Source organism: Lepidochelys kempii, chromosome 24 (assembly GCF_965140285.1).
Source record: "Lepidochelys kempii isolate rLepKem1 chromosome 24, rLepKem1.hap1, whole genome shotgun sequence".
In the NCBI taxonomy this organism is placed as follows: Eukaryota; Metazoa; Chordata; order Testudines; family Cheloniidae; genus Lepidochelys; species Lepidochelys kempii.
The window spans coordinates 3,340,744-3,368,591 of record NC_136403.1 but is presented as its reverse complement, the minus strand read 5'-3'; the positions used below and the strand labels follow the sequence as shown (position 1 = coordinate 3,368,591).

The 27,848-nt window shown below is 46.7% G+C and overlaps 1 protein-coding gene across 1 annotated transcript; it reads left to right on the top strand.

Annotated features, from left to right (window-relative positions):
* Nucleotides 1-1,116: 1,116 nt before the first annotated feature.
* On the top strand, nucleotides 1,117-26,124 carry LOC140902488 (natural killer cell receptor 2B4). The gene is made up of 8 exons (XM_073322611.1): nucleotides 1,117-1,337; nucleotides 14,485-14,805; nucleotides 14,895-15,191; nucleotides 18,247-18,357; nucleotides 18,886-18,959; nucleotides 22,831-22,896; nucleotides 24,429-24,464; nucleotides 25,948-26,124. Exons 1-8 carry the CDS (start codon nucleotides 1,289-1,291, stop codon nucleotides 26,122-26,124), a joined length of 1,131 nt encoding a protein of 376 aa, XP_073178712.1. The 5' UTR covers nucleotides 1,117-1,288.
* Nucleotides 26,125-27,848: the final 1,724 nt, after the last annotated feature.

Sequence of the window (27,848 nt, the reverse complement as noted above, 5' to 3'; positions counted from 1 at the left end):
GACATCAGGGGTCCGGGACCCAGCCCTGCAAAAACGGCTGTGTGGGTTTAATTGTATGCATGTGAGCAGTCCCACTGCAGTGCACTGAGCTCCGTGCAGAGGCCGGTGCAGAGTGAAATCAGTGAGCTATGACACTCCGCACCAGCTAAAACCATCCTCCCTGCCATACGTAAAATTCAGCGTGTGCATAAGTCTTTTCAGGATTGGGGCCTCTGTGGGAGTCTGAAATGATGGTGAAAGGCCCCGCTCTGCCCTACACACTCTTGCTCCACAACATTCTCCATCAGGGGCAATGGAATGAATTCTCACTTGGTCGGGATTTGGTAGGTGGTAGCATGGGCCAGCCGAATGGGACTTGGGACTCCTGGGTTTTGTTCCTGGCTCTGCCATGGACCCGCTGAGTGTGTTTGGTCAAGTCACTGCCCTTCTCTGTGCCTCAGTTTCCCCATCTGTAAAATAGGAAAATGCTACTTACCTTGGGTCCTGAGCCTTTGGAAACTGGGTCTATAACAGCCTGAATTTGTCAGCCTTCAAACCACGCTGGAAGACCCATCTTGCCCATAAGAGGATGAGGGATCGCTATCAGTGGTGGAGATTCTGGGCAGGTAAATTAATTTTGTGTTATTACTGATGCTGTCACTGGGTTATTTCATTTGATCTTCGGTCTGTTTATAAATGATATGTGTATTTTAAGATAGTTATGGGAGCCCAGAGTATCACACTCTTCTATTACAGGGAAGTAAAAACTGAAATAAATACATAAAAGGAGCTTTCTTGGTAAAGTATTTTGGGGTTTGCAACCGAAAAACCCTGTTACAATGAGAAGTGCTTACTTCCCCAACCCTTCGCAAGTCACATCTCCCCTCCTACTGGAACTAGTTCTTCCCCATTGCTGCTCCCGAAGTTTTTTTTAGTCACTTCTCTTGCAAACTCTGCCTGGATTGGAAGCGTCAAGCAGCAAAGCACTTGCAATTAGCACGGCTCGGTTTGGTTGCTAGCATTTGTGCTGGGGGCTTTTAAAGGAAGCCGGGAGGATATGGCGCGTAGGCTTTTATGAGCAGAGCGGTCACTGTTCTGTTGTGAAATGACAGGACTCACTGCAGAGAAACCACACGGAGCAGAGGAAGTCGTTGACCGACAGTCTTGAAGGAGTCTCTTTTCTGTCGCTTGCTGTCAGAAATTCGCCTCCTCTGTCATCTTGGAGTGTCAAGAGCAGGGAGGGTAACATGAAATATTCCAGCTATTAACAGCGACCGGTGCAGCTGATTCTCTCTTCTGGAACCAGATCATGAGGGTCTCCTTGTGCCTGCTGCTTTTCTGTGTGGTACATGGTGGAGGTACGCGGTGTTAATTTTTACAACAGGTTCGAGGGAACCCTGTTAATTCACCAGTCATGTCACCAAGTCTGTGCAACAGACAGGAGGGGGGGCTTCATGGCTCAAGAGCTCAGTTGTAGGCTGCAGAACTCTTCACCTTGAGGTTGCCAGCTTGGTGGCCATGCAATAAGCTTGGGGGGGGGGAGGGGGGTCTCAGTCCCAAACGGACAAAACAGCCACTGAAGCTGGGTCTGGTTATCTCCCCTTGTTGGCACCTCAGCAGAACAGTCAAGGGCCAAAGGCACGGCTCCCCTCCCTCAGCCCAAGAGCAGGAGGGGGGAAATGGACGGTGAGGGGGAAGAGGGTCTGGTCTTTTAGCTAGATGATAGAGCAGTGCAAAGGGAACGGGAGTGCAGGCAAAAAACTGGCCCTTTGCATCTTAATTTTCTTTATAGCACTGCAGTGAACCATGGGGATAATTACAGAGCAGCACCCGGGCAAAGAGCAAATTGTGGGCGTTGACTTTAACCCCATTCTCAAGGGTGATAGAGAGAGAATCTATTATACATCTATAACAATTCCAGAAGCGTGTCCTCAGATAGGGTAAATCAGCATAGCTGTATTTACTTCAGTGGAATGATGCTGATTTACATGCGGGGAGAATCTGGCCTCTTGGTTTAGCTAAGCTCTGCCATGGGCTTGAAACGTACCATTTGCAAACACGTATATAGAAAAAAAGCTACCTGAATGTTTGCAAACAGCAGCTAATCAGAAGGTGCATCCAGGATCATTCAAAACTGCGAGTTGAGTTTGGCGAGTTGTTTGCGCTTGGGGTTTCACACCATTGAAACAGCTCTGCAGTGGAATAACCGACCTGAATTGCACAGAGAGAACAACTTTCTTAAACTCTAGGGACAACGCTGGTGATAAAGTCACTGGCCTAAATCTTCCCAAGTGACGAGTGATTGGGATGTTTCAATTTCTAGAGGCCTTCAAGGGATCTGTCCTGAGCAAGCATCCTCTGAAACCCAGCTCCCTTTGAGGGCTCTCGAGTCGGGCACCCACAAACAGAGACATCAGAGATAGCCCCTCACTCTTAAAATTCAGGCTGATTCGTATCATGCTGTAAGCTCACCTGGGGCTCTGCACATCATTTTGTGTCATGGCTGTTGAGGGGAACGTTTTCAAAAGCACCTAAATCCCACTGGCTTTCCATAAGACGTAAGGACCAGATTTTCAAAGCTGTTTAGGTGCCTAAAGATGCAGAGAGGTGCCTAGAAGAATTTTCAAAATCATCCTGGCACCTAACTCACATAGGCACTTAGGTACTTTTGAAAATCCCACTAGGGCATCTCAGCACCTCTGGGAGTTAGATACCTAGGGGGACTTTCAAAGTCATCGTGGCAACTAGCTGTATCTTTAGGTGCCTAAATATTTTGGAGATATGGCCCTAAGTGCCTAAATCACTTTTGAAAATGGGACCTAGGTTCCTAACTCACTTGAATGCTTTGGAAAATTTTACTCTGAGTCTATTTGTGTTGCAACATTTTTGGAAAATTCTGCTTTGTGTTCTAGCTCCCCTTGAAACGAGGCTGTCTGTAGGCTCCTAGGGCACTGTTTACCCATCTGGGATAATGCCGATTTACTTCAATAGCAAGCTGCGGCCAGTGCTTTATACTCTGGGGTGATTTGGGTGGGTGGGCTGGCAAAAGATAGGCTGCAGGCATGGCTCCAGAGTGGGCTGATCTCTGAAGACTGGGTGGCGTAGCAGGCTGGTATGGGACCGCAGAACCTTTCCCTGGTTCAGATCTGGTGCAGGTCTGTAATGACGGACAGGTATCATCAGCTGGAAGCTGCTTGGTGGGCAGCCCACTTCTCAGAGTCCACATCACAGGGTTGTGCCGCAGTCCTCGTAGAGGGACCAAAGAGAGCCTGCAAACTCCACCATCCCTCTCACTGCTTCAGGCTGATCACTTTAGGGCAGGTCTGTGGGGGAGCATGGGGCGAGCTTGCATTACCCCTGCTGAATCAGTTCTGTGGAAGCCTGTTCGATAGTCCTTCCATCAGATCAGGGCCTGGATTAGCAGAGGATTTGGCAAATGGTTCGAGTGAACAGATGTGGTTTAAACAACACCCTGTCAGCCAATTCCTGCTCCCAGTAACACCAGTGTGAATGTTGCATTGGATTTACATCGGCGTAAATAGGAGCAGAATTCAGCCCAGTGTCTCTGTAATGTGTGTCTATTACTTTTTCTGCACCAGGGTGCACGCTCGGGGCTGTGCAGGCAAATCAAAATGCCTTACCTCCTCTGAGCCAAAGAGTTTAGTTACTAAAGTGGAGAGCCTCAGCTGGGGCCAACTGAAATCACCTGAGGGATTTCCATGGAGCTGTGTCGACTGACACCCGCTGAGGATCTGGCCCTTAAAATATTAGACACAACACAAGGGAGAAGAAGAACAGGGTAATCGAGGAAAGGGAGCAAGACTGCAAAGATAAGATCTTGCGGTTACAATGGTTAGTTGTGTCCAGTCCATATGGTACCTTCTATACATACGGTACGTATTATACATACACAGGGTACGGAGGCTCAATTCTCCTCTCATTTCCACCAGTTTTGCACTAGTCCGACTTCCCAGGGGTTGTTCCCGATTCACACTGGTTTCAGTGAGAAGCAAATCAGGCTGGGTGTGATCCTCAGCAGCTGTTAATCCATTGCAGCCAGCCGTGCTATGCCAATTTACACCAGCTGAGGATCTGACCCACTGTCTTTAATCTGGTGTGTATGTGAGTGTGTGTGTGGCGGGGGGGCAGGGAGAGGAGAAATAAATCTAAAAAAGAACTGTTCAGTCCCAGAAACAGGACATGTTTCTAAAAAGCCATGATTGGAAAGGGTTAACTATAGCCTGGCAAGGCAGCCCTTCCTCAGGTGATGAGCCCTTATGGAAGCAGTCAGGATTAACAGAGGATCTGGCAAAAGATTAGAACAGAACCTTACTTGAAAACTGAATTCCCATGGCCTGGCTGTTCACACCATCACACAAGTGGCAATTAAACAGCAACGGGTTGGGTTAGGGTGGCCCCATGGGTAGGGCCCTACCAAATTCACAGTCCATTTTGGTCAATTTCACGGTCAGAAGATTTAAAAAAATTGTAAATTTCATGATTTCAGCTATTTAAATCTGAAATTTCACGGTGTTGTAATTGTAGGGGCCCTGACCCAGAAAGGAGTTGTGTGGGGGGTCACAAGGTTATTGTGCGGGGGATCACGGTACGGCTACCCTTACTTCTGCACTGCTGCTGGCGGCGGCCCTGCCTTCAGAGCTGGGCGGCGGGAAAGCTGCAGTTCCTGGCCAGGAGCCCAGCTCTGAAGGCAGGGCTGCCGCCAGAAGCAGCACAGAAGTAGGGACGGCACGGTAGGGTATGGCCCCCCTTTCTTCTGTGCGGCTCCCTTATGAGCTGGGGCCTTGGTCAGCAGCCCTCGCTCTCTGCCGAGCTTTTCAGGCAGCACAGAAGTAAGGGTGGCAATACTGTGACCCCCCCCCAAATAATCTTGCGACCCTCCCTTGCAACTCCCTTTTGGGTCAGGACCCCCAATTTGAGAAACCCTGGTCTCCCCTGTGAAATTTGGGCAGAAGATAAATGTTCAACCTGGAGAAATGCAGCTAATATATCTAGGGTGTTAACAAGAATCCTAACCCACTAAATGTCATTAGTACTGGGTTTCCTTACGAACAATGATCAATAGAATTGTGGACAATACAAGAAGGTTTCTTAAAGTGGCAGCAAAGAGGGTCTCAGATTGTTGTGTCTAACAATTGGGAATATCCCTTTAAATCCAGGGGTCCAGTGGCGTTGAAGAAATTCATCTTCCCCTTCCTTCCTTTCTCAGTCATTGTGGATAGCAGCCATTTCCCCCGCGTCAATCAGGCCTGTAACCTAAGCATCACCTTCAACTCTGCAGATCATCACATCCAGCCTGGGTCTGAATCTCACTGATTCTTCCCATCGATAGGGCCCTACCAAATTCACGGTCCATTCTGGTCAATTTCACAGACATAGGATTTTTTAAAACGTAAAGTTCATGATTTCAGATATTTCAATCTGAAATTTCATGGTGTTGTAACTGTGGGGATCCTGACGCAAAATGGGGTTGCGGGAGGGTCGCCAGGTTACTGTAGGGGGGGTCGTGGTACTGCCACCCTTACTTCTGCGCTGCTGGTGATGCCGCTGCCTTCAGAGCTGGGTGGTAGGAGAGCGGCGAACGCGGCCAGTGGGAGCTGCGATCGGCCGAACCTGCGGACGCTGCCGGTAAACAAACCGGCCCGGCTCGCCAGTGGATTTCCTTGACAGGCCGCGTGCCAAAGGTTGCCGATCCCTGCTCTGTATAAATCCATGGTATGCCCACATCTTAACTACTGTGTGCAGATGTGGTCGCCCCATCTCAAAAAGAATACATTGAAATTGGAAAAGGTTCAGAAAAGCACAACAAAAATGTTTAGGGGTATGGAACGGCTTCCGTATGAGGAGAGATTAATAAGACTGGGACTTTTCAGCTTGGCAAAGAGACAGCTAAGGGGTGGTACATGAAATTGCAAGCCCATTAGCAAGAATTTTTAATGAATCTGTAAACTCAGGGATTATACCATATGACTGGAGAATTGCTAACATAGTTCCTATTTTTAAGAAAAGGAAAAAAAGTGATCCGGGTAACTACAGGCCTGTTAGTTTGCCATCTGTAGTATGCATGGTCTTGGAAAAAAATTTGAAGGCAAAAGTAGTTAAGGAAGTTGAGGTCAGTGGTAACTGGGACAAAATACAACATGGTTTTACAAAAGGTAGATCGTTCCAAACCAATCTGATCTCGTTTGAGAAGGTAACAGATTTTTTAGACAAAGGAAACACAGTGGATCTAATTTACCTTGATTTCAGCTAGGCATTTGATACGGTTCCACTTGGGGAATTATTAGCTAAATTGGAAAAGATGGGGATCAATGTGAAAATTGAAAGATGGATAAGGAACTGGTTAAAGGGGAGACTACAACAGGTCATACTGAAAGGTGAACTGTCAGACTGGAAGGAGGTTACCAGTGGAGTTCCTCAGGGATCGGTTTTGGGACCAATCTTATTTAATCTTTTTATTACTGACCTTGGAACAAAAAGCGGGAATGTGCTAATAAAGTTTGCGGATGACACAAAGCTGGGAGGTATTGCCAATACAGAGAAGGACCGGGACGTCATACAGGAAGATCTGGATGACCTAGTAAACTGGTATGCATCCGATGAAGTGAGCTGTAGCTCACGAAAGCTTATGCTCAAATAAATTGGTTAGTCTCTAAGGTGCCACAAGTACTCCTTTTTTTTTGCGAATACAGACTAACACGGCTGTTACTCTGAAACTTAGTAAACTGGAGTAATAGTAATAGGATGAAATTTAATAGTGAGAAGTGCAAGGTCATGCATTTAGGGATTAATAACAAGAATTTTTGTTGTAAGCTGGGGCACATCACTTGGAAGTAACAGAGGAGGAGAAGGACCTCAGAGTATTGGTTGTTCACAGGATGACTATGAGCCGCCAATGTGATATGGCCGTGAAAAAAGCGAATGCGGTCTTGGGATGCATCAGGCGAGGTATTTCCAGTGGAGATAAGGAGGTGTTAGCACTGTTATACAAGGCACTGGTGAGACCTCATCTGGAATACTGTGTGCAGTTCTGGTCTCCCATGTTTAAGAAGGATGAACTCAAACTGGACAAGGTATAGAGACGGGCTACTAGGATGTTCCAGGGAATGGAAAACCTGTCTTATGAAAGGAGACTCAAGGAGCTTGGCTTGTTTAGCCTTAACAAAAGAAGGCTGAGGGGAGATACGATTGCTCTCTATAAATATATCTTAGGCATAAATACCAGGGAGGAGAGGAATTATTTAAGCTCAGTACCAATGTGGACACAAGAACAAATGGATATAAACTGGCCATTAGGAAGTTTAGACTTGAAATTAGACGAAAGTTTCTAACCATCGGAGGAGTGAAGTTCTGGAACAGCCTTCCAAGGGGAGCAGTGGGGGCAAAAGACATATCTGGCTTCAAGACTAAGCTTGATAAATTTGTGGAAGAGATGCTATGATGGGGTAGCCTAATTGTGGCAATTAATTGATCTTTGACTATTAGCGGTAAATATGCCCAATGGCCTGTGATGTGATATTAGATCGGGTGGGATCTGAATTACTACAGAGAATTCTTTCCTGGGTGTCTGGCTGGTGAGTCTTGCCCACATGCTCAGGGTCTAGCTGATCACCATATTTGGGGTCGGGAAGGAATTTTCCTCCAGGGCAGATTGGCAGAGGCCCTGGGGAGTTTTCGCCTTCCTCTGGAGCGTGGGGCATGGGTCACTTGCTGCAGGATGCTCTGCACCCTGAAGTCTTTAAACCACGATTTGAGGACTTCAATAGCTCAGACACAGGTTAGGGGTTTGTTACAGGAGTGGGTAGGTGAGATTCGGTGGCCTGTGCTGTGCAGGAGGTCAGACTAGATGATCATAATGGTCCCTTCTTACCTTAAAGTCTATGATTCTAGGTATGATTGAGGTCTATAAAATTATGACTGGTGTAGAGAAACTAGATAAGGAAGTGTTGTTTACTCCTTCTCATAAAACAAGAACTAGGGGTCACAAAATGAAATGAATAGGCAGCAGGTTTAAAACAAATAAAGGGAAGTATTTCTTCACCCAACGCACAGTCAACCTGTGGAACTCCTTGCCAGAGGATGTTGTGAAGGCCAAGACCATAACAGGGTTAAAAAAAGAACTAGATAAACTCATGGAGGCTGTTAGCCAGGATGGGCAGGAATGGTGTCCCTAGCCTCTGTTTGCCAGAAGCTGGGAATGGGAGACAGGGGATGGATCACTTGATGGTTCCCTGTTCTGTTCATTCCCTCTGGGGCACCTGGCATGGACCACTGTCAGAAGACAGGATACTGGGCTAGCTGGACCTTTGGTCTGACCCAGTAGGGCCATTCTTATGTTCTTATGGGTTGATGCAAAGCAAAATATTTTTCTCCGTTTAGTTTTTGGGTGTTTTGCTCTTTTAAAAAAAAGAAAGAAAATCAAGGTAAATTTCATTTTGAAAATGCCTCAATGAACCAGTTTGACGCTTTCAACTTTCCCCCCCTTTTTGACCAAAACTATTTGCCAAATTCGACCCACGACAAAAAGTCAAAATCTTGAAAGTTTTTGCAAACAGCAAACCAAAACAAGAAAGTTGGTTTGGGTCAATCAGAATGCTTTGTTCTGATAGCTTTGAAATGTTTTATTTTCAATTTTGACCAATTTTTATACTATAATTACCTTAAGTTTTGAAACAAAAAGTTTTTTTGAACCAGGGAACCAAAATGTTTCATTTTGTCAAAATAGGGTGCAACAATGTAAAAAACTTACTTTTTCAAATTGAGAAATTTGTCAAAACCGCCACTTTCCCGTGAACAGAATGGATTTGACAAAGTGACATTTTTTTAAATGGGAAAATGTCTTGTTGCAAAATTCCCAACCAACTCTGCTAGAAACTTCTATTTTTTGCAAACTGGAAGGGGGGGATTCTCACCTAATCACATGATTCCGGGAGCTGGGGCTTGAAGGAAAACACTAACTATCATGAGTTTCATGAAAAATTCCAAGAGCTGGCAATGCTGCTAGTTACCCTGTCTTTCACTGCGAGTTACCCTGTCTTAGCACATTTGTCAAAGTATTCTAGTCCGACTCCAGGCAATGAGCTATTTAGTTCCTCTGAAACCTCTAGGATTGGGGCCCTGTTGTACTGTATGAAAAGATTTTTAAAAAAGACAGACCCTGCCCCTGAAAGCTCCCAGTCTTGTCTATCCCCTTTCTCCAGTGGGTATTTGGGTATTTTTTTCTTTGTAAGTGGCACAAATCCTGCGTTGAACTCCATTAGTGTTGACTTCTGCACCTCCGGAGTGACTCCCTGCAGTCAGGAAAATGCCACCTGAGTACAGGGTTCGAGCAGAACCTGACATGGGATAGGACCCATAGGACTGAAATACATCTCTATTCTGCAGTGGAAAGAGGACTCTGGAAAGCTGTACTGGCTGAAAGAAACCCACAGGTGATACTTGTCATGCTGTCTGGAGTGGCTCACGACCGTCAATGCTAACTTCAGGGCAGACTGTAAAGAACCAGGGCACAAACACCAACTGGTTGTGGGTTCTATACTTAGATTTCACCAACCAAGTAACACATGTCAACTCCTCAGGCCCTAGAGCAACCTTAATAGGGAGCCCCAGACGGTCCCCTTGGGCACTCTGAACTATCTTGCCACACAGGCACACCTACCTCTGTGATGAGTGGTCTGGTCTCTTACACTAAAAGTCACAGGAGTATTCAGGTAACGACCAGTCACTTACCCTAGGTCAACCCAAAGACAACACCTGTAACCAACCTTGTAACAACCTAACTAAAGGTTTGCTAACTAGGCAAAAGAAATGAGAGTTATTGACAAGGCTAAAGCAGGTGAACATACACAAAGGGTAATAGAAGCGTCTGCAATAAGCAAACTTGTACGTCCTTTAGGGCTAACCCAAGCCAAGCAGCTCGGCGGATCTCTCATTTATGTGTAGGAATCTTTGCTGCTCAGAGTCCTGACAGCATAAAGAGATCAATTTCTTCTAAACAGGCATTTTTACTCCCTTCCCCCAACGTTCAAACTCTGATGGGACGTGTGGGCTTGCACACGTCTCCTCTTCAGGGTGTGGGGGAAGCAAAATTAACAAAGGCTTTTATCCACAGTGGTTTGTCTGATGTCTGTAGACCTTGTGGTGGTGGGGAGGAGAGAACCCTGCTTGTGGTAAACGAGCAGTTGACACTTAATATTGTTTCTCTCCTGACTGTGGGGATCTACAGTCTCAGCAAACTTAAGAGTTACAGAGCAAACATTGAACATCACCTTATGGCATGGGAGGCAGATATTATAAGTAGGATTAATACATGCTGCGTCCTACAAGCATTCCATAAAGTCTGGACACATTCTTCTGACTCTGCTATCGATGGTAATAACATTAACACACAGGTGAGCCAGGAGAGTTTCCTGCTCTGCATTTGTCAGCGTTCAGGGAGGCCTAGGGCATGGGCTGGCACCTGGTCTGCCAGTGTCACAAGACACATCAGCAGTGAATGAGACAGGCGCAGCAAGGGGCAAGCAAGCTGATGTGCTTTGGAGATGCATATGCAGAAGTATCAGGTCATGGAATGGAGAGGTGATTGTGTGTTGCTCGGTTGCTAGAATATGCGGTTCAGTGTTCGATCATTCAGTACAGGAGAGTTTACAAACTGAAGGGAATTCACAGACAAGCAGCACAAATTATCCTGGGGCCAGAAAAGCTCATTTGTGAGGAGAGATTAAAAGAGCTAAATATGTAGGGCCCGAGTTTCATTTTCACGAAGGTCTCTTTATAACATGCTGGCCACGTTAAAGGGGCCGTAAGTAGATGTAAATTACAGTCGCTCCCCTTTTAAGGCTGCTTTACTCTGGCAGAGGGGAGTAAAGTGGCCTTAGGGTAAATGAGCAACAGGCCCATAGCTGTGTGCTATCCATGGATAGGGCTGTGGAGTGGGAGCGAGTGAGAGCAGATCTTCATCTGGTGTAAACTGACATAGCTCCATTGCCTGCAATGCGGCTGTGTTTTCTGATTGACACCAGCTAGGGATCTGCCCCACTTCCCCCCTTCCAGGTTCTGTTCCCAGCTCCACAATGATGCATACTGTCAGTCACTTCCCTGCTCTGTGCCTCAATTTCCCCACCTGTAAAATGAGGATAATGACGCTGACCCACTTTTGCAAAGTGCTTTGAGATCAATGGATGAAAAGCCCTGTTATGAAAAACTGGTTCTTATTTATTACAATATTCAGTTTCTTAAAGAGTAAACCTAAGTTTTGGTGTCATACTGAGCATGGGACAATACTTATTCTAGCTTCTTTCTTTTGATTGTGTTCATGTAATTCAACCTTGTCCTTGTGGCTATTTATGTAAAAGTGTGTGGGGAAGAGAGGGCAGGGGGCTGCCAATAGGATTGTCCTGGAGTCTTCAGGAATTCAAGATTAATCTTTAATTAAAGATTGTCATGTGGTGAAACCTTCAAGAAAAATGTCAAACCCGAGGAATACCTTCAACCCCAATTGGCAACTCTAGTGTTAAAGCTAACACTGACTCTGCTCTGTTTTGGAGAATGCTGTCTCAGGGAGACAATCAACCTGTGAGTTAAATGCAGCTCAGGCTGTCTGCTGAGCAGAAGACGCACAAAGGTGTTAGCACAGACCACAGTAAGAAGAAAAGGAGGACTTGTGGCACCGTAGAGACTAACCAATTTATTAGAGCATAAGCTTTCGTGAGCTACAGCTCACTTCCTCAGATGCATATCGTGGAAACTGCAGCAGGCTTTATATATACACAGAGAATATGAAACAATACCTCCTCCCACCCCACTGTCCTGCTGGTAATAGCTTATCTAAAGTGATCATCAGGTGGGCCATTTCCAGCACAAATCCAGGTTTTCTCACCCTCCACCCCCCCACACAAATTCACTCTCCTGCTGGTGATAGCCCATCCAAAGTGACAATTCTTTACACAATGTGCATGACAATCAAGTTGGGCTATTTCCTGCACAAATCCAGGTTTTCTCACATCCCCCCCACCCCCATACACACACAAACTCACTCTCCTGCTGGTAATAGCTCATCCAAACTGACCACTCTTCAAGTTTAAATCCAAGTTAAAACCAAGTTAAAGAGTTGTCACTTTGGATGGGCTATCACCAGCAGGAGAGTGAATTTGTGTGGGGGGGTGGAGGGTGAGAAAACCTGGATTTGTGCTGGAAATGGCCCAACCTGATGATCACTTTAGATAAGCTATTACCAGCAGGACAGTGGGGTGGGAGGAGGTATTGTTTCATATTCTCTGTGTGTATATATAAAGTCTGCTGCAGTTTCCACAGTATGCATCCGATGAAGTGAGCTGTAGCTCACGAAAGCTCATGCTCAAATAAATTGGTTAGTCTCTAAGGTGCCACAAGTCCTCCTGTTCTTTTTGCGAATACAGACTAACACGGCTGTTACTCTGAACACAGACCACAGTGTTATTCTAAGCCCGGCCGGTTCGAGGCAGTGGCTAAGTGTGTGATTCGCTGTACAGTGGCCAGCCCTGGGTCCTGTGGGTTGAAGTGAGACCTCACTTCCACGTAGACCGCTTGCTAGGCTGCTGTATGGGAGGCTCAGTCCTCTATGTGACTAAGCCACCGTGAGTCTGCTGGAAACGGGCAGCTGAGGGTTCTCCCTCTTTCAGGGGAAGTCTTGAGTGAGTAAAGCCAGTGTAAGGAGTGTGTCAGGGAGGACCGGGAAAGGGGCATGCCAGGTGCAGGAGGGGGTGGGGCAGAGCCCACAAAGCTCCAACAGATGCTTGGTGGCACAGGGTAAGTTAGAGCAGCCCTGAAGCTGGTCTAAGTTACGTCAGGGACCGTTCCAGTCTCTGGGATGCCCAAGATAAGCAGAATGGAAGGATCCCACGTACCCACCTGTCCCCACAGCTGAGCCAAATAGAAACTGAGTACAACTGAGGACTGAAGACCAGAATCTTATTTACGCTCTCAGGCAGCGTAAAGGGGCCTAGGTGTGAATGAGACTCAGGCCCTCTGTGTCCTGCTGTGGCTGCCTGCCCCACGGGAAGTGGGTCTAGGAGGAAAGCGTCTGTAACAACGGCGCTGTCCTCGCACCGGGCACAGCAGCTTCTGCCCTGCACCTTGGTGGGTGCTGCTGGAAGAGGGAGGCTGGGCTTGATGGGCCAATGATCTGCCCGAGTGAGGAAGCTCCGGTCCCAGGAATCCTGCTCACCCCAGCGGCTTCTTCTACTTCCCCCCTGACAGCAGCTGTGAGGGGAAAGAGGGAAGCTGTTTAACAGCCCCATTTGCACACGCCTGTCCCTCCTCTGAGGGTCCCTAGAGCAGCTTACCTGCGCTGCTGGCTCGGAGACAATGGCACCTACTTCACCACACACAGGAAAAGGCAGATGAGCAGAAAATACTCACGCTCTTGGGGGTTATTTTTCAAGAGCTTTTCAGTTTGACGCTTTGCAGGAGCGGCTAGCACCTAGGGGCTGCTCCGGGGCTGGTGTGAAAAGAGAGCGTGGGGCTCCGTGCAGCTTCTGGTGGAAAGGGGTCCAAGCTACAGTCCATAAGACCATCCCACTTGGCACTGTCATCTAAATGCTAATGAATGAAAGCTCATTTCTCAACCTTGGTGACCGACTGAAGAAAGACTCCAGGGCCCGGATGAGCCAGGGAGACTGAACGTCTAGCCAGGAGTATCAGTGATGATATTCTGGTAGTCCCCAGGGGCCATCATGTGTGGCTGAGTGGATAGAACATTGGGCTGGTATTCAGCAGACCTGAGTGCTTATTTCTAGCTCTCCTGCTGAGTGACCCTGGGCAAGCCACTTCCCTTCCCCATGCCTCAGTTTCCCCAGCTGTAAAATGGGGCTAATGAAACTGACCTCCTTTGGAAAGCACGTTGAGATGTACTGATAAGAGCCAGGGGTTATTAACATGTGGGATGCTGCACATACGCAGTCCCTGCTCCATAGACCTTACACTTTAAATAGACAAGACAGAGATTGGAAGGAAAGAGTAGCCCCACTTTTAGGAGGGAAACTGAAGCACAGATACGTGAAGCGACTTGCCCCAGGTCACCCCTGGAATCTGTGGCTGAGCTGGTCACACTGAACCCAGGTGTCCTGAGGCCTGGCTCAGTGCCTTAGCCACAAACCCATTCCACCTCTCCAAGAAGCGTGAGACAGTGGAATGGATGGGGTTGTGGATCAGCGTCCCCAGGGATGTGGTGGAAACCCCTTTGCCCGTGACAGTGAAAAGTGGGGTGGAGCAAGGATTGAACTGGCCATTGGGGCTGACCCCACCCGGGTGCAGGTCAATGCTGATGCAGCCGCTCTGTGGTTTAATAGAGGACTCCAAGCTGATCAGTTCAGCACCGTTCACCAGCACTAAATTCCACACACCTAAGCCAGGCCAGGAAGTGATCCTGTTTTAGCCCATGTTTCCCTGACAAGCTTGGGACCCAGTTAACCCTTCACTCACCTGCTGTTTGTACTTTTTAACCTCCAGGTTGCAAAGAAATGGAAGTGGCCGCAATTGCAGGGGAATCTGTCCAGTTACAGCCAGTGAAATTGCCGAAGCATTGGGCAGAAATCACCTGGAGGGTCGCACTAGGCTCAAAAGAGACGTATCGGCTTGTAACATTTAATAAAAAGGAAGCCCATGACCTTGGGTCAGCCCCACATTTTATCGACAGAGTCACTTTCCACCATGAGAACCTCTCACTGCAGATCAATCCCGTTAACAAGTCAGACAGTGGCCTCTATACCTTGGAAGTTGACCCTGGAGGAGGCCGAGTCAACATCACAAAGTTCTGTGTCTCTGTGTTTGGTGAGTAGCAAAGATCACGTTTTCCCCAGTGTGTGTCACTGACGGCAGCCACCTTCCTCAGCATCTCTCACCAGGGTCTCTCCTTTCAGATCGAGTCCAGCAGCCAAACCTCATGGTGCTCTCTGCCCACCAGGAGCTCGGCCAGTGCAACATTACCCTGTCCTGCTCGGTGCCTGGTGCTGACACAGTCAGCTACAGCTGGTCCCAAGGCATGTCCCGGATCCTGTCTGACAGGGACCATCAGCTCCCTGGCTACCAATCCCTGCTGCACGTAGTGATTAATGCAGACAGCGGTGACGTCTTCTACCGATGTAATGCTAGTAACCGAGCCAGCTGGGAAGCAGACACTGTAGATGTCAAACCATTGTGCAACTCCCCAGCCACAGGTAAATATATGTGTGGATTTATTGTCTTCTGCAACTTAGCATTTGAAATGCATGGGCCTCTGGGTCTGGGAGCAGCCAGAGCTCTGGTGGCTAGTTGCATAGGTTTCAGTGATACTCGTGTGTTTCCACTAGTGCGGATCTTGCTCTCTTTGACTAATAGCTCTTATATAGCATGTTTCAGCTGTAAATCTCCAAGCACTTCACAAAAGAGGGCAGTTTCATCACCCTCATCTTACAAATGGGGAAACTGAGGCACAGGGCAGTGATATGACTTGCCCACCTTCACATGGGGCAGCTGGGAAGTGAGGTACAGATTTTGGGATAGGTAGAGCTCTCTGGGAAACATTTCTCCCCCCTCCCCGAACACGGAGAAAATTTACACAAAATAACAAAATTGTTTCAGTCTCAATTTTCCACAAAACATTCATCAATAAACCAAAACCCAAACATTTTTGGCCAAGGCCCATATTTTTTGATTTGGGGTTTTTTTTCCACACAAAACTCAAAATTTTCCATCGGAAGCAGATGCTCTTCATGAAAATATTTTATATAACCCAAAAAAAAAAAAAGCAATTTTCGGTCAAAACACACGTGAAGGAAAATTTTTGACCAGCCCTTTATCCAGGATTGGGATTTTCAAAGAAGCCTGTGTAAATCCAGCTCCCAAACCCCAGCACAGAGGGGCCTGTGTGCGAAACAGTTTAGAACAGGGTAAAGCTCGTCTGCGAAGGCAACAGGTTTTTGGGGCTGGTCCAAGCCCATGGAAGTTCCTCCTGCGGGATTTAAGACCCACCACAAACCTCACACTACCTTCTGTTCCCAGTGCAAGGGGCACGTGGTCTATACATGTTTGCAAGTAAAACCACTGGCTAGGGAAAAGGATCTGGGGGTTACAGTGGATCACAAATTGAATGAGTCAACAATGTGATGCCGTTACCAAAAGGGCTAATATCATTCTGGAGTGTATTAACAGGAGCGTAGTATGTAAGACACGAGAGGTAATTGTCCCACTCTTCTGATCATTGGTGAGGCCTCAGCTGGAGTCCTGTGGACTGCTCTGGGCACCACATTTTAAGAAAGATGGGGACAAATTGCAGAGAGTTCAGAGGAGAGCAACAAAAATGACAAAAGATTAAAAAAACCAGACCTGTGAGGAAAGATTAAAAAACACCGGGCTCATTTAGTCTTGAGAAAAGATGGAGGGGGAGGGGGGACTGACAGCAGTCTTTAAATATGTGAAGGGCTGTTATAAAGAGGTCTGTGATCAATTGTTCTCCATAGGACAAGAAACAATGGGCTTAATCTGCAGCAGGGGAGGTTTAGGTTAGATATTAGGAGACACTTTCTAGCTCTAAGGGTAGATAAGCTCTGGAACAGGCTTCCAGGGAGTTGTGAAATCCCCATCACTGGAGGTTTTTAAGAACAGGCTGGACAAAATCCTGTCAGGGCTGGTCTGGATTTATTTGGTCCTGCCTCAACGCAGGGGGCTGGATTTTATGACCTCTCAATGTTCCTTCCAGCCTGACATTGCAGGGATTCTAGGATTCAAATAGCTCATCCCAGTAAAGGGATAGGCAGGGATACACCTGCCATTTCAGATGTCAGTGCTCCCAGTCCCTGTGAAGGAGGGTTGAGCTGGTTAAGTAGTAGGATGGCAGACCTCAGGAAAACCAGTGGTGCTGTTCAAGGGAACAGACTTGCTGTTATTCCTCTTGATTATGGGCTCTTCAGGAAGTGCCTCTTTGCTATAATGATGATTGCAGTCGCACCTACAAAGCCCCCGTGGAACAAAACAAAACACAATTGAAAGTTTCCTCCCAAATGAAATTAAAATTTTAAAAGTTGCATTTTATGTCGATCAAAACATTTCATTTCAATCAGATGAGAACATTGTGTTCCTATTTGACCTTTTCAACTTTTAAAAAAAATAGCAGAAATGTGTTTCAGAATGAAAAGCCAAACATTTCATTCTGAAAATGGCATGTTTTGACATAAGAGGAAAAATGAAGCCTTTTGATAAAATTTCACTGAAATCTATGGTGTTTTTTCAAAAAATGACTTTTTTTTGGTCAAACCTTTTGAATGAAACATTTGTGACCCACTCTAGTCTCAAGTATTGTAGTGGGTGATGTCCCTATAGAACTAGAAGTGAGGGAAAGAGAACTGATTGGCCAGCCAAACCAGCAATCATCCAGAGAAACAGGGGAGGGACTTCCTTTCTCTGCAATGAACTCTGGGTAGGAAACCCCTTTATAAAACTCCTGACTCCCTCTGAGCAAGAGAGTTGTAGGGCTGATGAAGAAATGTCATCTTACCTGGAGGAACCTGGCCTGTGTAAGACACAGTAGGGAGTATTTTGAGTGAGTAAACAGGCTGCTGTCAAAACGTCTATTTTGTTGGTTTGGTATTTTTATTTAAAAATTTTGGTGGTTTTTGTTTTTGTTTTATTTTTTGCTAAAAGGCTCTGAATTGGGCCCCGGTGATCAGCTTGGACAGCCTTGCTGCTGCACGTGGCCAGTAGCATGCTAAGGGTCTGAGTGGTATGTGTTTGAGCATCTCTGTAGAAGGCGTTACGTATGGTTATCTGCCGTAGGCTGGTGTTGCAAGCTCTCATGATTTTGTTGCAAGTTTTATGACCTTAAGCATTTTCATTAAAGCCCCAACTCCTAGAGTCAGGCGACAAGGTGAGACCCTCAGCTTTCATTTTTTAAAAAAGTAAGTTTCTAGCTATCAATGGGTGTAGGAGACAAACATGAAAATATGACCCAAGTGAACGCGAAAGGATTGGAAGCCAGAGGGCAAAATAAAAAAAACCCAACAACATGGATTTTGTAACCCAAACTCATGATTTTATTGAATACCAGCGGTTGGCAATATTTCTCAGCAGTCTGTTGGGCTTTGTGACAATTAATCTATCATTTACCAAAGCATCTACTGCCCATTAACTAACCCATCATAAAAATGCTATAAAGTAGGGTGGAGAATAAGGGTCAGGAAAGGCTCTGGCATTCTGCAGTGTAACGAGAACTCAGCTTTTCACGTTTCTCTCTTACAGACTTTTTTCAGAAAGTCCCACTGTGGGCAATTGTTGCTGCAGGGCTGGGGCTGCTGCTTCTGCTCACGATGCTCACCCTCATCTTCCTCTGCAAGCATTGGAAGAAGCGAAGTAAGTGGTAAAAGGATGCTCATCCAGTAGAGGAACGTCACCTTCAGGTCATGAAAGCAGGTTAACATGAGACCACATACGGATGGCGGAGAGCTGTCTCTGCACCGTCAGTCATCCCTGCTGACACTTGTGTTACACTGGAGGTCAGGCTAGATGGTCACACTGGTCCTCTGACTCCATTCTGGACTGAAAATCTATGAATCAGACACTGGCCCTGTAAACCCATAGTAACCCCCTGAAACTGCCTCCTGTCTATAGATTTTTTTTTTTTTTTTAAACGCTCATCCTGATTTACTGCACTGCAGCCAGACCCTGGGGTAGGAGGCCAAGAGTCTTAGAGGAAATATCACTGGGACCAGGGTGGGTGGCTCTGGGAAACATCAGGGTTGAGAGTGATCTGTTAGTGGCAAGCTGCCCACACCCTGGGCAACCCTGAGCAGAGGGCTTTGCCTGGGGTAACTTTCACCCTGTGAGAATGGGATGTGATGGGGTCTCTTGCACAAGTTGCTTTGTTCTGTCTCTTCAAAGGTTCCTGCAAAGACGGTGACCCACCCCTCACCCTCTACGAGGAAGTGGAGGACTCCCGCACCAGAAGACATGCTGTGAGTCCCGAGGGAATCCCTTCGTTTTCTGCCTTTGTAGGCAAGGCCGGATCAGTGCTGTTACAGCTCACCTGGCTTAATGATGGCAAAGGCTGAAACCTTTCGCAGAGAGTGAGTCTCATGGAGTGCCACCCTGCTTTGGCAGAAAGACCGGATATCCCCGACAGCCTTCCCACCTAGATCAGATAGAAAACCATCCCTAGGAACATGGGAATTGCCAGACTGGATCAGACCCAGGCCTGGCTGGTCCAGTATCACCTCTGCGAAAGTGGCCAGCACCAGATGCCTCTGAAAGAGGAAAGAACCCTTCTCTAGGCAGGGGTGGGATAACTTGCTCTCAAGGAAGGCCTCATTTTCATCACTAATAGTCCGAGATTGGTTTAAGCCCTGAAGATGAGGGTTTTTATCCCTTCCAAAGTTCTGTTTGCATTAATTTTTACAACTCTGAATATCCTTGTTCTCCATATAAATGTCTGCCAACCCTCTTTGACTCTTACCAGCTTCTTGGCCTCAATGACATCCTGTGGGAGTGAGTTCCACAGTATAATTATGCATTAATTGAAAAACTAGTTCCTTTTATTGGCTTTGAATGTGTCACCTTTCGCTGTCATTGAGCATCCCTGTCTCAACACAAGCACAAGGAGAACAGACTTCTGAGCTAATGCCCTAGAAAGCCCCACGTAATAATACATGTGGCAGGTTGGATCCCCCATCCAGGATGCCACCTGAGGTACTGGGATTTCACTGAGCCTGCCTGCTCCACTAGCCTGGGCTCCCTCTCTCTGTTTTGCTGAATTAGGCTCTCTGGCCTCTGGCAGCGCCAGACACAGGTAGGGGTTCACAAGTTGTAGAATCACACCGTCTGCAAACAGCTCTCTGAGAAGACTCGGCTAGGAAATTGCCCAGGACTCAAGTGCAGCTCCCCCCTGGAAAGTACACCCAGAATAATATCGTCTTTCTCTGTAGAGAAATCTATACAACGTAAGCTCATAAATCCACCCCCTCCCTCAATGTGGAGAAAGATATGCACAGCTTCCCTCTCCCTTCCCCCCCCAATATAAATTGCACAAACAGCTTTCCTCCCTCTCCCCAGATATGAATTGCACAAACTGGATTTTTGGAATAAGTTCCAAAATCCAGTTTCTGCAATTCATATCTGGGGGGAGGGAAGCTGTGCATATCTTCCTCCACACTGAGGGAGGGGGTGAATTTATGAGCTTACGGTGTATAAACTATAAAAGGTAAATTGTAAGTGATAAGAGATTACTGACCAAATAAAACAAAACACGCAAAGTGAGCTTAAGATCTTAAAGAGACAGGTTTCAAGAAAAGAGAAAAGGAGGACTTGTGGCACCTTAGAGACTAACTTCAGAGTAGTATTCTTTTTGCGAATACAGACTAACACGGCTGCTACTCTGAAAGGTTTCAAGAAGTAATTTCTCACCCTAAATGTCCTTTTAGGAAAGTTGCAGAGTTCCTGGAGCTTAGAGTTCGTTATTTCTTTTTACAGACTGGACCCCTGTCTTAGTCTGGACTCAGCCCTTGCCTTTCCCTCAGCTCAGTTCCTTGGTCTCTTCAGATACTTTCAGCAGCCTTTCTTCTTGAGCAGGAAGGCAATGGAGAAGAGTCCTGTTTGCCTTAATTCCCAGCCGTAAATAGAATTTACGTAAGGCGGGAAGCCTTTGTTTCCAGTGGAAAAGTACCAACAGTATCCAAGGGGGCACTTTTTACCAGATGACATGATCACCTGATCTTGCAGTGTCAAAGCAACCATGAAACCAGGTTTATTTGCAATGTCCAAAGGAAGGAACTCCTGGAAGATGGGGATCCACATCTTTGAAGACTCAGTGTCTTTTTCCTAATAGCCCATTAAGGCTGATTGCTTATTGTCTGGTGGGCGTCTCCAAGTATAACCACAGTTATAATTGTTACATAATTAATATCTCTAACTCCAGATAGAGAAATGTTAAATGCATACAAATTGTATAATCGCATTCAGTAAATTATAACCTTTCCAATGATATCTTACATGAGCCATCTTGCATAAAACGAGTCTTGGGGCACAAGAAAATGTCAATGGGACAAGCCACCCTGATTGAATCATTGGCCCTCCCACTTGGTAAGGCAACTCCCATCTTTTCTTGTGCTGTATATTTATGCCTGCCTAATGTAATTTTCACTCCATACATCTGAAGAAGTGGGTCATAACCCATGAAAGCTTATGCTCTGATAAATTTGTTAGTCTTTAAGGTGCCACAAGACTCCTCGTTGTTTTTGCTGAAACAGACTAACATGGCTACCCCTCTGAAACTTGCATAAAATTTATCTTAATTATGTCATATTCATATCCTAAGCATATTTCTGTAAAGAATATGGAGCATCCTGGCACCATACGTAACTTAGCACTTCTGGTGCTGCCTTTTACCTGTGGATTACAAAGCACTTTTATGAAGTCAGGTCAACATAATTACCCCCATTTTATGTATGGGGAAACTGAGGCACAGAGTGGGGGAAGTGACTTGTTCAGGGTCAAAGCTGAGCATGAAACCTGGGTCTCCTGATTCCCACTCCAGTGCAATTTTCACTGGACTGTGTATCCAGTTGGGGTGACTATAATTTACCTGAAGTTTCGAATGCCATGCTCCACCCCAGAGGGGGCTGCCTTGCAGTGGCGTGGGAAGTAAACCCTGTGTATAGTGTAAACATAGCTTTTCAGTCCTGCAGGATAGAAGTGCTATAGAAATACGCTTGTAAGATTTGAAATAAGAAATATATTTTCCAGATAGGTCAATGAAACGTCTATCAACATGCAGGATTCATTCATAACCACCTGCTGCCACCTTCTGGCCAGTTTAGAGCATAGCTGCTCCCTTTCTGATCCTCTGCTGCCCCCTGGAACTCATTTCATCTCACTCTTTTGGAGCCTGCCACAGACTTAAAATACTTTCCCTGTATTCGTCTCGTCTTTCCTGTTTTGTTACATTTCTTGGATAAGTGGAGCTACTGTCAGATGAGCAATGGGGTTTTTCAAAATAAAAGTACAGATATTTAATGTATAAAAGCAGCATAAAAACAGAGGTAACATTGTTGGTTAATGTGTATATGCACCACTGTCCTCTACTGACTGGAATCAGAACTCACCCGTGTGTCATAGGCCCTGTACTGCTATTTGCTAATGGGGATTTCCCTTTAGCTCAGGTTTCAACGACGGGGACTCTGAGCTCTATCCCTGCTGTCACTGAGATGTTCTAGGTGACCACAGATGTGTAAGAGTGATCGCTGAAGGCCTGACCAAATAAGTAAATGTGCTACTTCGTTCCAAACAAGCTGTAGGTGATGAAGCTGCCCCTCCCCAGGGGGAATGGCCAGACTGAACCTTGTGGTCTGGAGGGCATGTTTGTCTGTGGAAAGGTTCTCATGACTTGAGTCCCCTCTGTGGCCTCTTCACACTGTATGTCTTAGCTTTGTGAGTTTAGCTTTAAGGAGAGATGGGATCCAATGCTTTATGAAACCCCAAAAAGATTAATTCTGCCACATTCTCGCCATCCACTTCTCTTGTATCTGTTTTTAAAAAAGCTGATCAAGTTTTTTTGGCATGACTTCTTCTTTGCAGTCCCCCAGCGCTGGTTGTCATTCATGGGTCCATCATCCTCTAGCAACCTGAGTCAGAGCTCATTGAAGTGGGTGGAATGGTTCCTGTTAATTTCATTGCACCTTGGATCTGGCCCCAAAGGATGGTTGAATTTTATTCTCTCAGCAGTTGAGCCAGTGATCCTGATTGAAGAGACAGGAAGGAAATTAAGTCCCTTATTTTTTTTCCCCGTGACTAAGATATTTAAACCAACCTGGTTGTTTTTTTTCCCCTGTACAGAATGGAAATGCACAGGGAAGAACTGTAGGAAACACCATCTACGCTGAGATCAACTGCAACCTGAAAGTAAGCGCCCAGTGGTCCTCCCAACCCAGGTTCACTCTGCTGCTTTCAAACCATAGGTTTTGTTTTACATCAAGCTACTCCCTGTGCAGACGTATGGATGAAAGGAGACACCTCTTAGGCCTGTGGGACCAGATCCTCTATTGGTGTAAACTGACATTGCTCCATTAACAATTTACACTAGCTGAGGATCTGGCCAATGGTTCTTGAAGAATCATAGCAATGCCATGCTGGAAGGGCCCTTGAAAAGTCATCAAGTCAAGCCTCCTGCACTGAGGCAGGACCAAGTAACCTGAGACCATCCCTTGTCCAACCTCTTCTGAAAAACCTCCAGTGACAGTGGATTCCACAACCTCCTTCGGAAACCTATTCCAGAGCTCAATTCCCCTGAGAGTTCAGAAAGTTTTTCCTACTAGCTAACCTGTTGTCTGATTTGTTGAGTGGTTATTGATTATATTGACTTAAGAATTTCCAGCTGATCACTGATTAGATTTGAGGTTTGAAAGGTTCTGGTCCCAGTATCAGCACAACAGAATGAAGTTCAATGTCTGGTTGGGAACCTGGACATGCACAATATCGCACTCACCTGAATGTTCCTACCCTCAAACATCCACAGCTGGTTTCTATTCCTATTCCTCGGGTTCCCTGATCTCACTTTACTCCCCAGATCCCCTAAACACAATGTTATCAGTTCCCCAATAACTCTGGGTAACTCCCTTATGCTCAGGCTCAGAGCCCTCCAAGCCTTATGCTAACTACTTAAGGGAAATATCTCACAGGTGTAGACCTGTAGGTTCCTCATATCACTGTTCCATAAAATACCTTCAGGATAGTTCTATGAGCTAGAGACTGGAATCTCTCTTGCTGCCGATTAAGCCCGTTACTACTTGGCCTCCCTTCATTGGACATGGAGAACCATTGACCCTGTCCTCTCTATAACAGCCCTTAACAGATTTGAAGACTTATCAGGTCCCTTCTTTTCTCAAGACTAATCCTGCCTAGCTTTTTAACCTTTCATAAGCTCCTCCCTGCTTGGTCATCTGCAGATTTTATAAGCGTGCTCTCCACTCCCTTATCCAAATCACTAAGGAAAATATTGAATAGTACCAGGCCCAGGACTGGCCCCTGTGGGCCCCCTGTCCAATTCTGATAGTGAACCATTGATAACCATTGATTACCTTCAATCCATAACATTTTTGCTCTGTTCAAGTTCTAATCTAACTGTAATTCTTTCCTTGAACAGCCCCTGATAAAGGGCTATATTCTAGTGGTTTGTGCTAGTCACTGGGATACCTAGTCTTGAATCTCGGCTCTCCAGCTGACTCACTGGGTGAGTGAAGTGTTCTGAGACCTAACGACCAGAAGCACTACATTATTAGTAGTACAAGGATCATTGGGTCAGGTCCTCGGCAGGTGTACATTTTGCATAGCTCTGCTGAAGTCAATAGAACTATGCTGACCTATGCCAGCTGGGAGCTGGGCCCTTTGTCCATCATTTGCTCTTCACTGATGTTGATTGTCTTGACTTTCCCCAGGCAGCAGACTTCACGGTGTATGCTGCTGTCCAGAGGGTGAGTATGTCTTGCTATGGCGGTAGCCATATCTGGGCAAGCCACAGTGAATAGCCGTATTGGGTTCTGAAAAGGTTTTCATACTACGTAGCTAGGCCCGCTAATGTGTGAGGGGTAAACTTTCAAGGGGCTTGGCAGGATTTCCCATCCATGTTAATGGGAGTTGTAGCCCCATCGGTCCCAGGATATATGAGATGGGGCGGGGGAGGCCATCTCTTTTATTGGACCAACCTCCACTGGTGGAAGAGATGAAATGCCGAGCTACGCCGAGCGCCTCTTCAGGAGCAGGTCTGGGGATGCCCATCAGTGTGAAAGCTAAATACAGTTTGGGGTGGATTGTTAAGCATAAGGGGTCAGGCATGTTGTAGGAGGCCCCCTGAAATGGAGCGGGCAAATAGGGTGAGTTCGTTATACAAAAGAGGTTTGAAGGGGCCATTAAAGGTCAGCAGGCAGGTGTGTGTTACACATTGTTGACCTGGACTGGAGCATTGCATGATTTGCACCTTTAGGCTGTGGTTTACAAAGGGCCCTAAGGGAGTTAGACACCTGCGGTGAGATTTTTCAAAAGGTATTTAGGTACTAATGATACAGATAGGTGGCTAGTAGGTGTCTAAGCTTTTGAAAATCCCATCTGCATTTTTAGGCTCCTAAATACCTTTGAAAATCCGGCCCAAACTTCCATTGACTTAGGCCCATTTGAAAATCCAAGTTGTAAAGGTTGGAGGGCAACATTTTCAAAGGCACCTAATGACTTTGATGGTCCCCACTGGGACTTGTGCTACTGACATTAATGGTGAAGTCCTGCCCCTTCTGAAGTCAATGGAGCCAGGATTTCACCCCATCCTCTAACCTTGACGGTTTGGCTAGGTCCCACTGCCAGTCGATGGGAGTCCTGTTCCTACGTCATGTAGGTGCTTTTGAAAATCCCAGAGCCTAACCCACAACGCCCAGCTCAGGGTCTGCCCATCAGTGGTGGAGGGATCGCTTTGTCCACATGCAATCCCCGGATGGCCCTGCAGCAGCTACGTAGCTATTGATAACGTGGCCCCTTAGCCAGTCCTGTGCGTGGAGGTGGCAGAACAGGAGTTGGGTCTAAGGTGAGCACGCAGCTGTTTGGTGGACTTGGCATACAGATCTCCACCAGCCTTGAAGGGGTCCCAGGGGAAGCACTCAGCACTTGGCAGGATCTGGCCCTTTGCATGTCTGGCTTTGCTTTGCCATTCTACACCCTGCAGCCCCATCCAACAGGGGCATGAACTGTGCTATTTAAGCTCCTGTCCCTTTGGAGTGTTACCCTTCCTGGTGGAATAAGGGTCAAAGCCCTTTGCAGCCCTCGTTCCCTGATGGCTCGACGAATAGCGAGGCAGATTGATTGCTGAGTAACAAACGTTCGCACGTGTCCTTGCCAGAGCATCGCAGGGAAGCTGGGATTTATTGCTTGGCTTATGGATGCCATAACCAACCATGTTACTCTGCTTCACAGCCGCCTTCTGTTAAGAAGAAGAAAATCAATCCGTCCTTGATCTCGACCATCTACATGGAGGTAACGGGTGTGCTGCTCCGATCCTGCCACATTGAATCCCTGTGGTGCTCGAGGGACAATGAGCCCTACCAGCAGCTGAATGTTCCCTCCCCCACCAGAGCTAAGAGTGGCCACTAACCTCAGGGCAAAATGCTGGATTCCTCCCTGTGACCTCATTCCCTGTGGTGGTGAGAGGGAGGGAGTGTTTACCCCTCCTCCAGCTCCTCAAAGGGAAAGAGAGAGGAAAATTCCATATAGGTGTGGGCCAAATTCCCTGCTGGTGTAAACCAGCTGTAATTCCATTACATCTGCTGTCACCCTGGTTTCAGTGGGCTCAGATTCTTACCTGGTATAAATAGATGCAGTCCATGTTGACTTATGCCAGCTGAAGAGCTGGCCCCATATGTTTATTTCTCCTGTCTGGGGCCTGATTCTTCCACTGCTGGGCATGAGCAGCTTCCACTCGCTCCGCTGACAGCGGCTCCCCTCCGGCTGCTGCTCCATTTCAAAGCAGCGCGAGGCGGGCCTGCTCGCGCAGAGCTGGTGCTGACTCAGTCTGACCCTGTTCTGTTGAAGGAACCTCAGAAGCTGCTATTCCCTGCAGCCTGTTCTCCAGGGCTCTGTCCCTTCCTCCAGGCAAGCCAGCTAATGTAGGCTAACGCTCGCAGCAAGGCTCTGCCTTTGGCTTCAAAAGCATTGCTGAACAGCCTGCTAATTATATAGTGAATGACGCAAGAACAGAATCATCAGTCTTGCATCACCTGCTTGCCGCTAGATACCAATGAACATCTTTGTTAAAATTCAGGGCTAGGGTCCCCACCTGCTGCACCTCAGCTCCAGTTTCCTTTTCACGGATCTGCTGGGCTCATCTCCCATCCAAACACTGTCCTGGTCGTTCCCCATCAGTGCTTGATTTTCGACGTGGCTAATTTCCTTATGAAAATTCTTATCCCGGTTTGTGTATGTAATGTGATTTCCTGTTACTGAAGTACATTCAAGGTGGTTGGTTTTCTTGTAGGTTCAAGAAGCCCCTTCCAGACCCAGGCATCCTCAAATGGTGCGCTCATCTTCACCTAATCCTGGGCATCTGTATTCCTAGCTTCCGCAGCCCCTCGCGGCAGGACACCATCTTCCTTTCCTTAAAGGCCTTTTCCTCTTGGAGCGAGCTCCTTGCTGATGGACAGACCTCCACCTGTGCAGATAAGCACAGCTTTGATCCGAGCTGCTTGGATGCACAAGACTTGGGAGGGTTTCCTCCTTGCACTCGGAGTGGAAATATCACAATAACAGTGTCTTAGAATCATAGAATAACAGAGTTGGAAGGGACCTCTGGAGGCCATCTAGTCCAACCCCCTGCCCAGAGCAGGACCAATCCCAACTAAATCATCCCAGCCAGGGCTTTGTCAAGCCTGACCTTAAAAACTTCTAAGGAAGGAGATTCCACCACCTCCCTAGGTAACGCATTCCAGTGTTTCACCACCCTCCTTCATTCGTATCATACAGTCCCAGGCCAAACCGTGAAGGCTCATTGAAAACAAATACACAGAGGGAGCAGAGAACAGATACCGGAACTTTTCTTTCATTGGGAAAGGTTGTTTGAGAAGGTTTGATGTGGAAAGATGGTTGGTTTGGGGGTATTTTATTTTGTTAATTTCAACGGGTTCAACACTCCTGTGCAGTTTGCACGCAGAGATGTGCAGAGATTTAACTGTATAAGCAACGGGTATTGTGGGTTAATTTGCTTAATAGCTTATTTATAGCTTTAAAATATAGCTAAGCAGGACAGATGTAGGATGTAACTCACCCTAATGCTAGTGTAAATCAGGAGTAACTCCACTGAAGTCAACTGGACCAAATACTCT

Coding starts and splice junctions, on each gene's coding strand:
- LOC140902488 (XM_073322611.1), top strand. CDS start 1,289: ATGAGGGTCTCCTTGTGCCTGCTGCTTTTCTGTGTGGTACATGGTGGA. Junction 15,192..18,246: donor GTGCAACTCCCCAGCCACAG/GTAAATATATGT, acceptor TCTCTCTTACAG/ACTTTTTTCAGAAAGTCCCA. Junction 24,465..25,947: donor TGTATGCTGCTGTCCAGAGG/GTGAGTATGTCT, acceptor TCTGCTTCACAG/CCGCCTTCTGTTAAGAAGAA.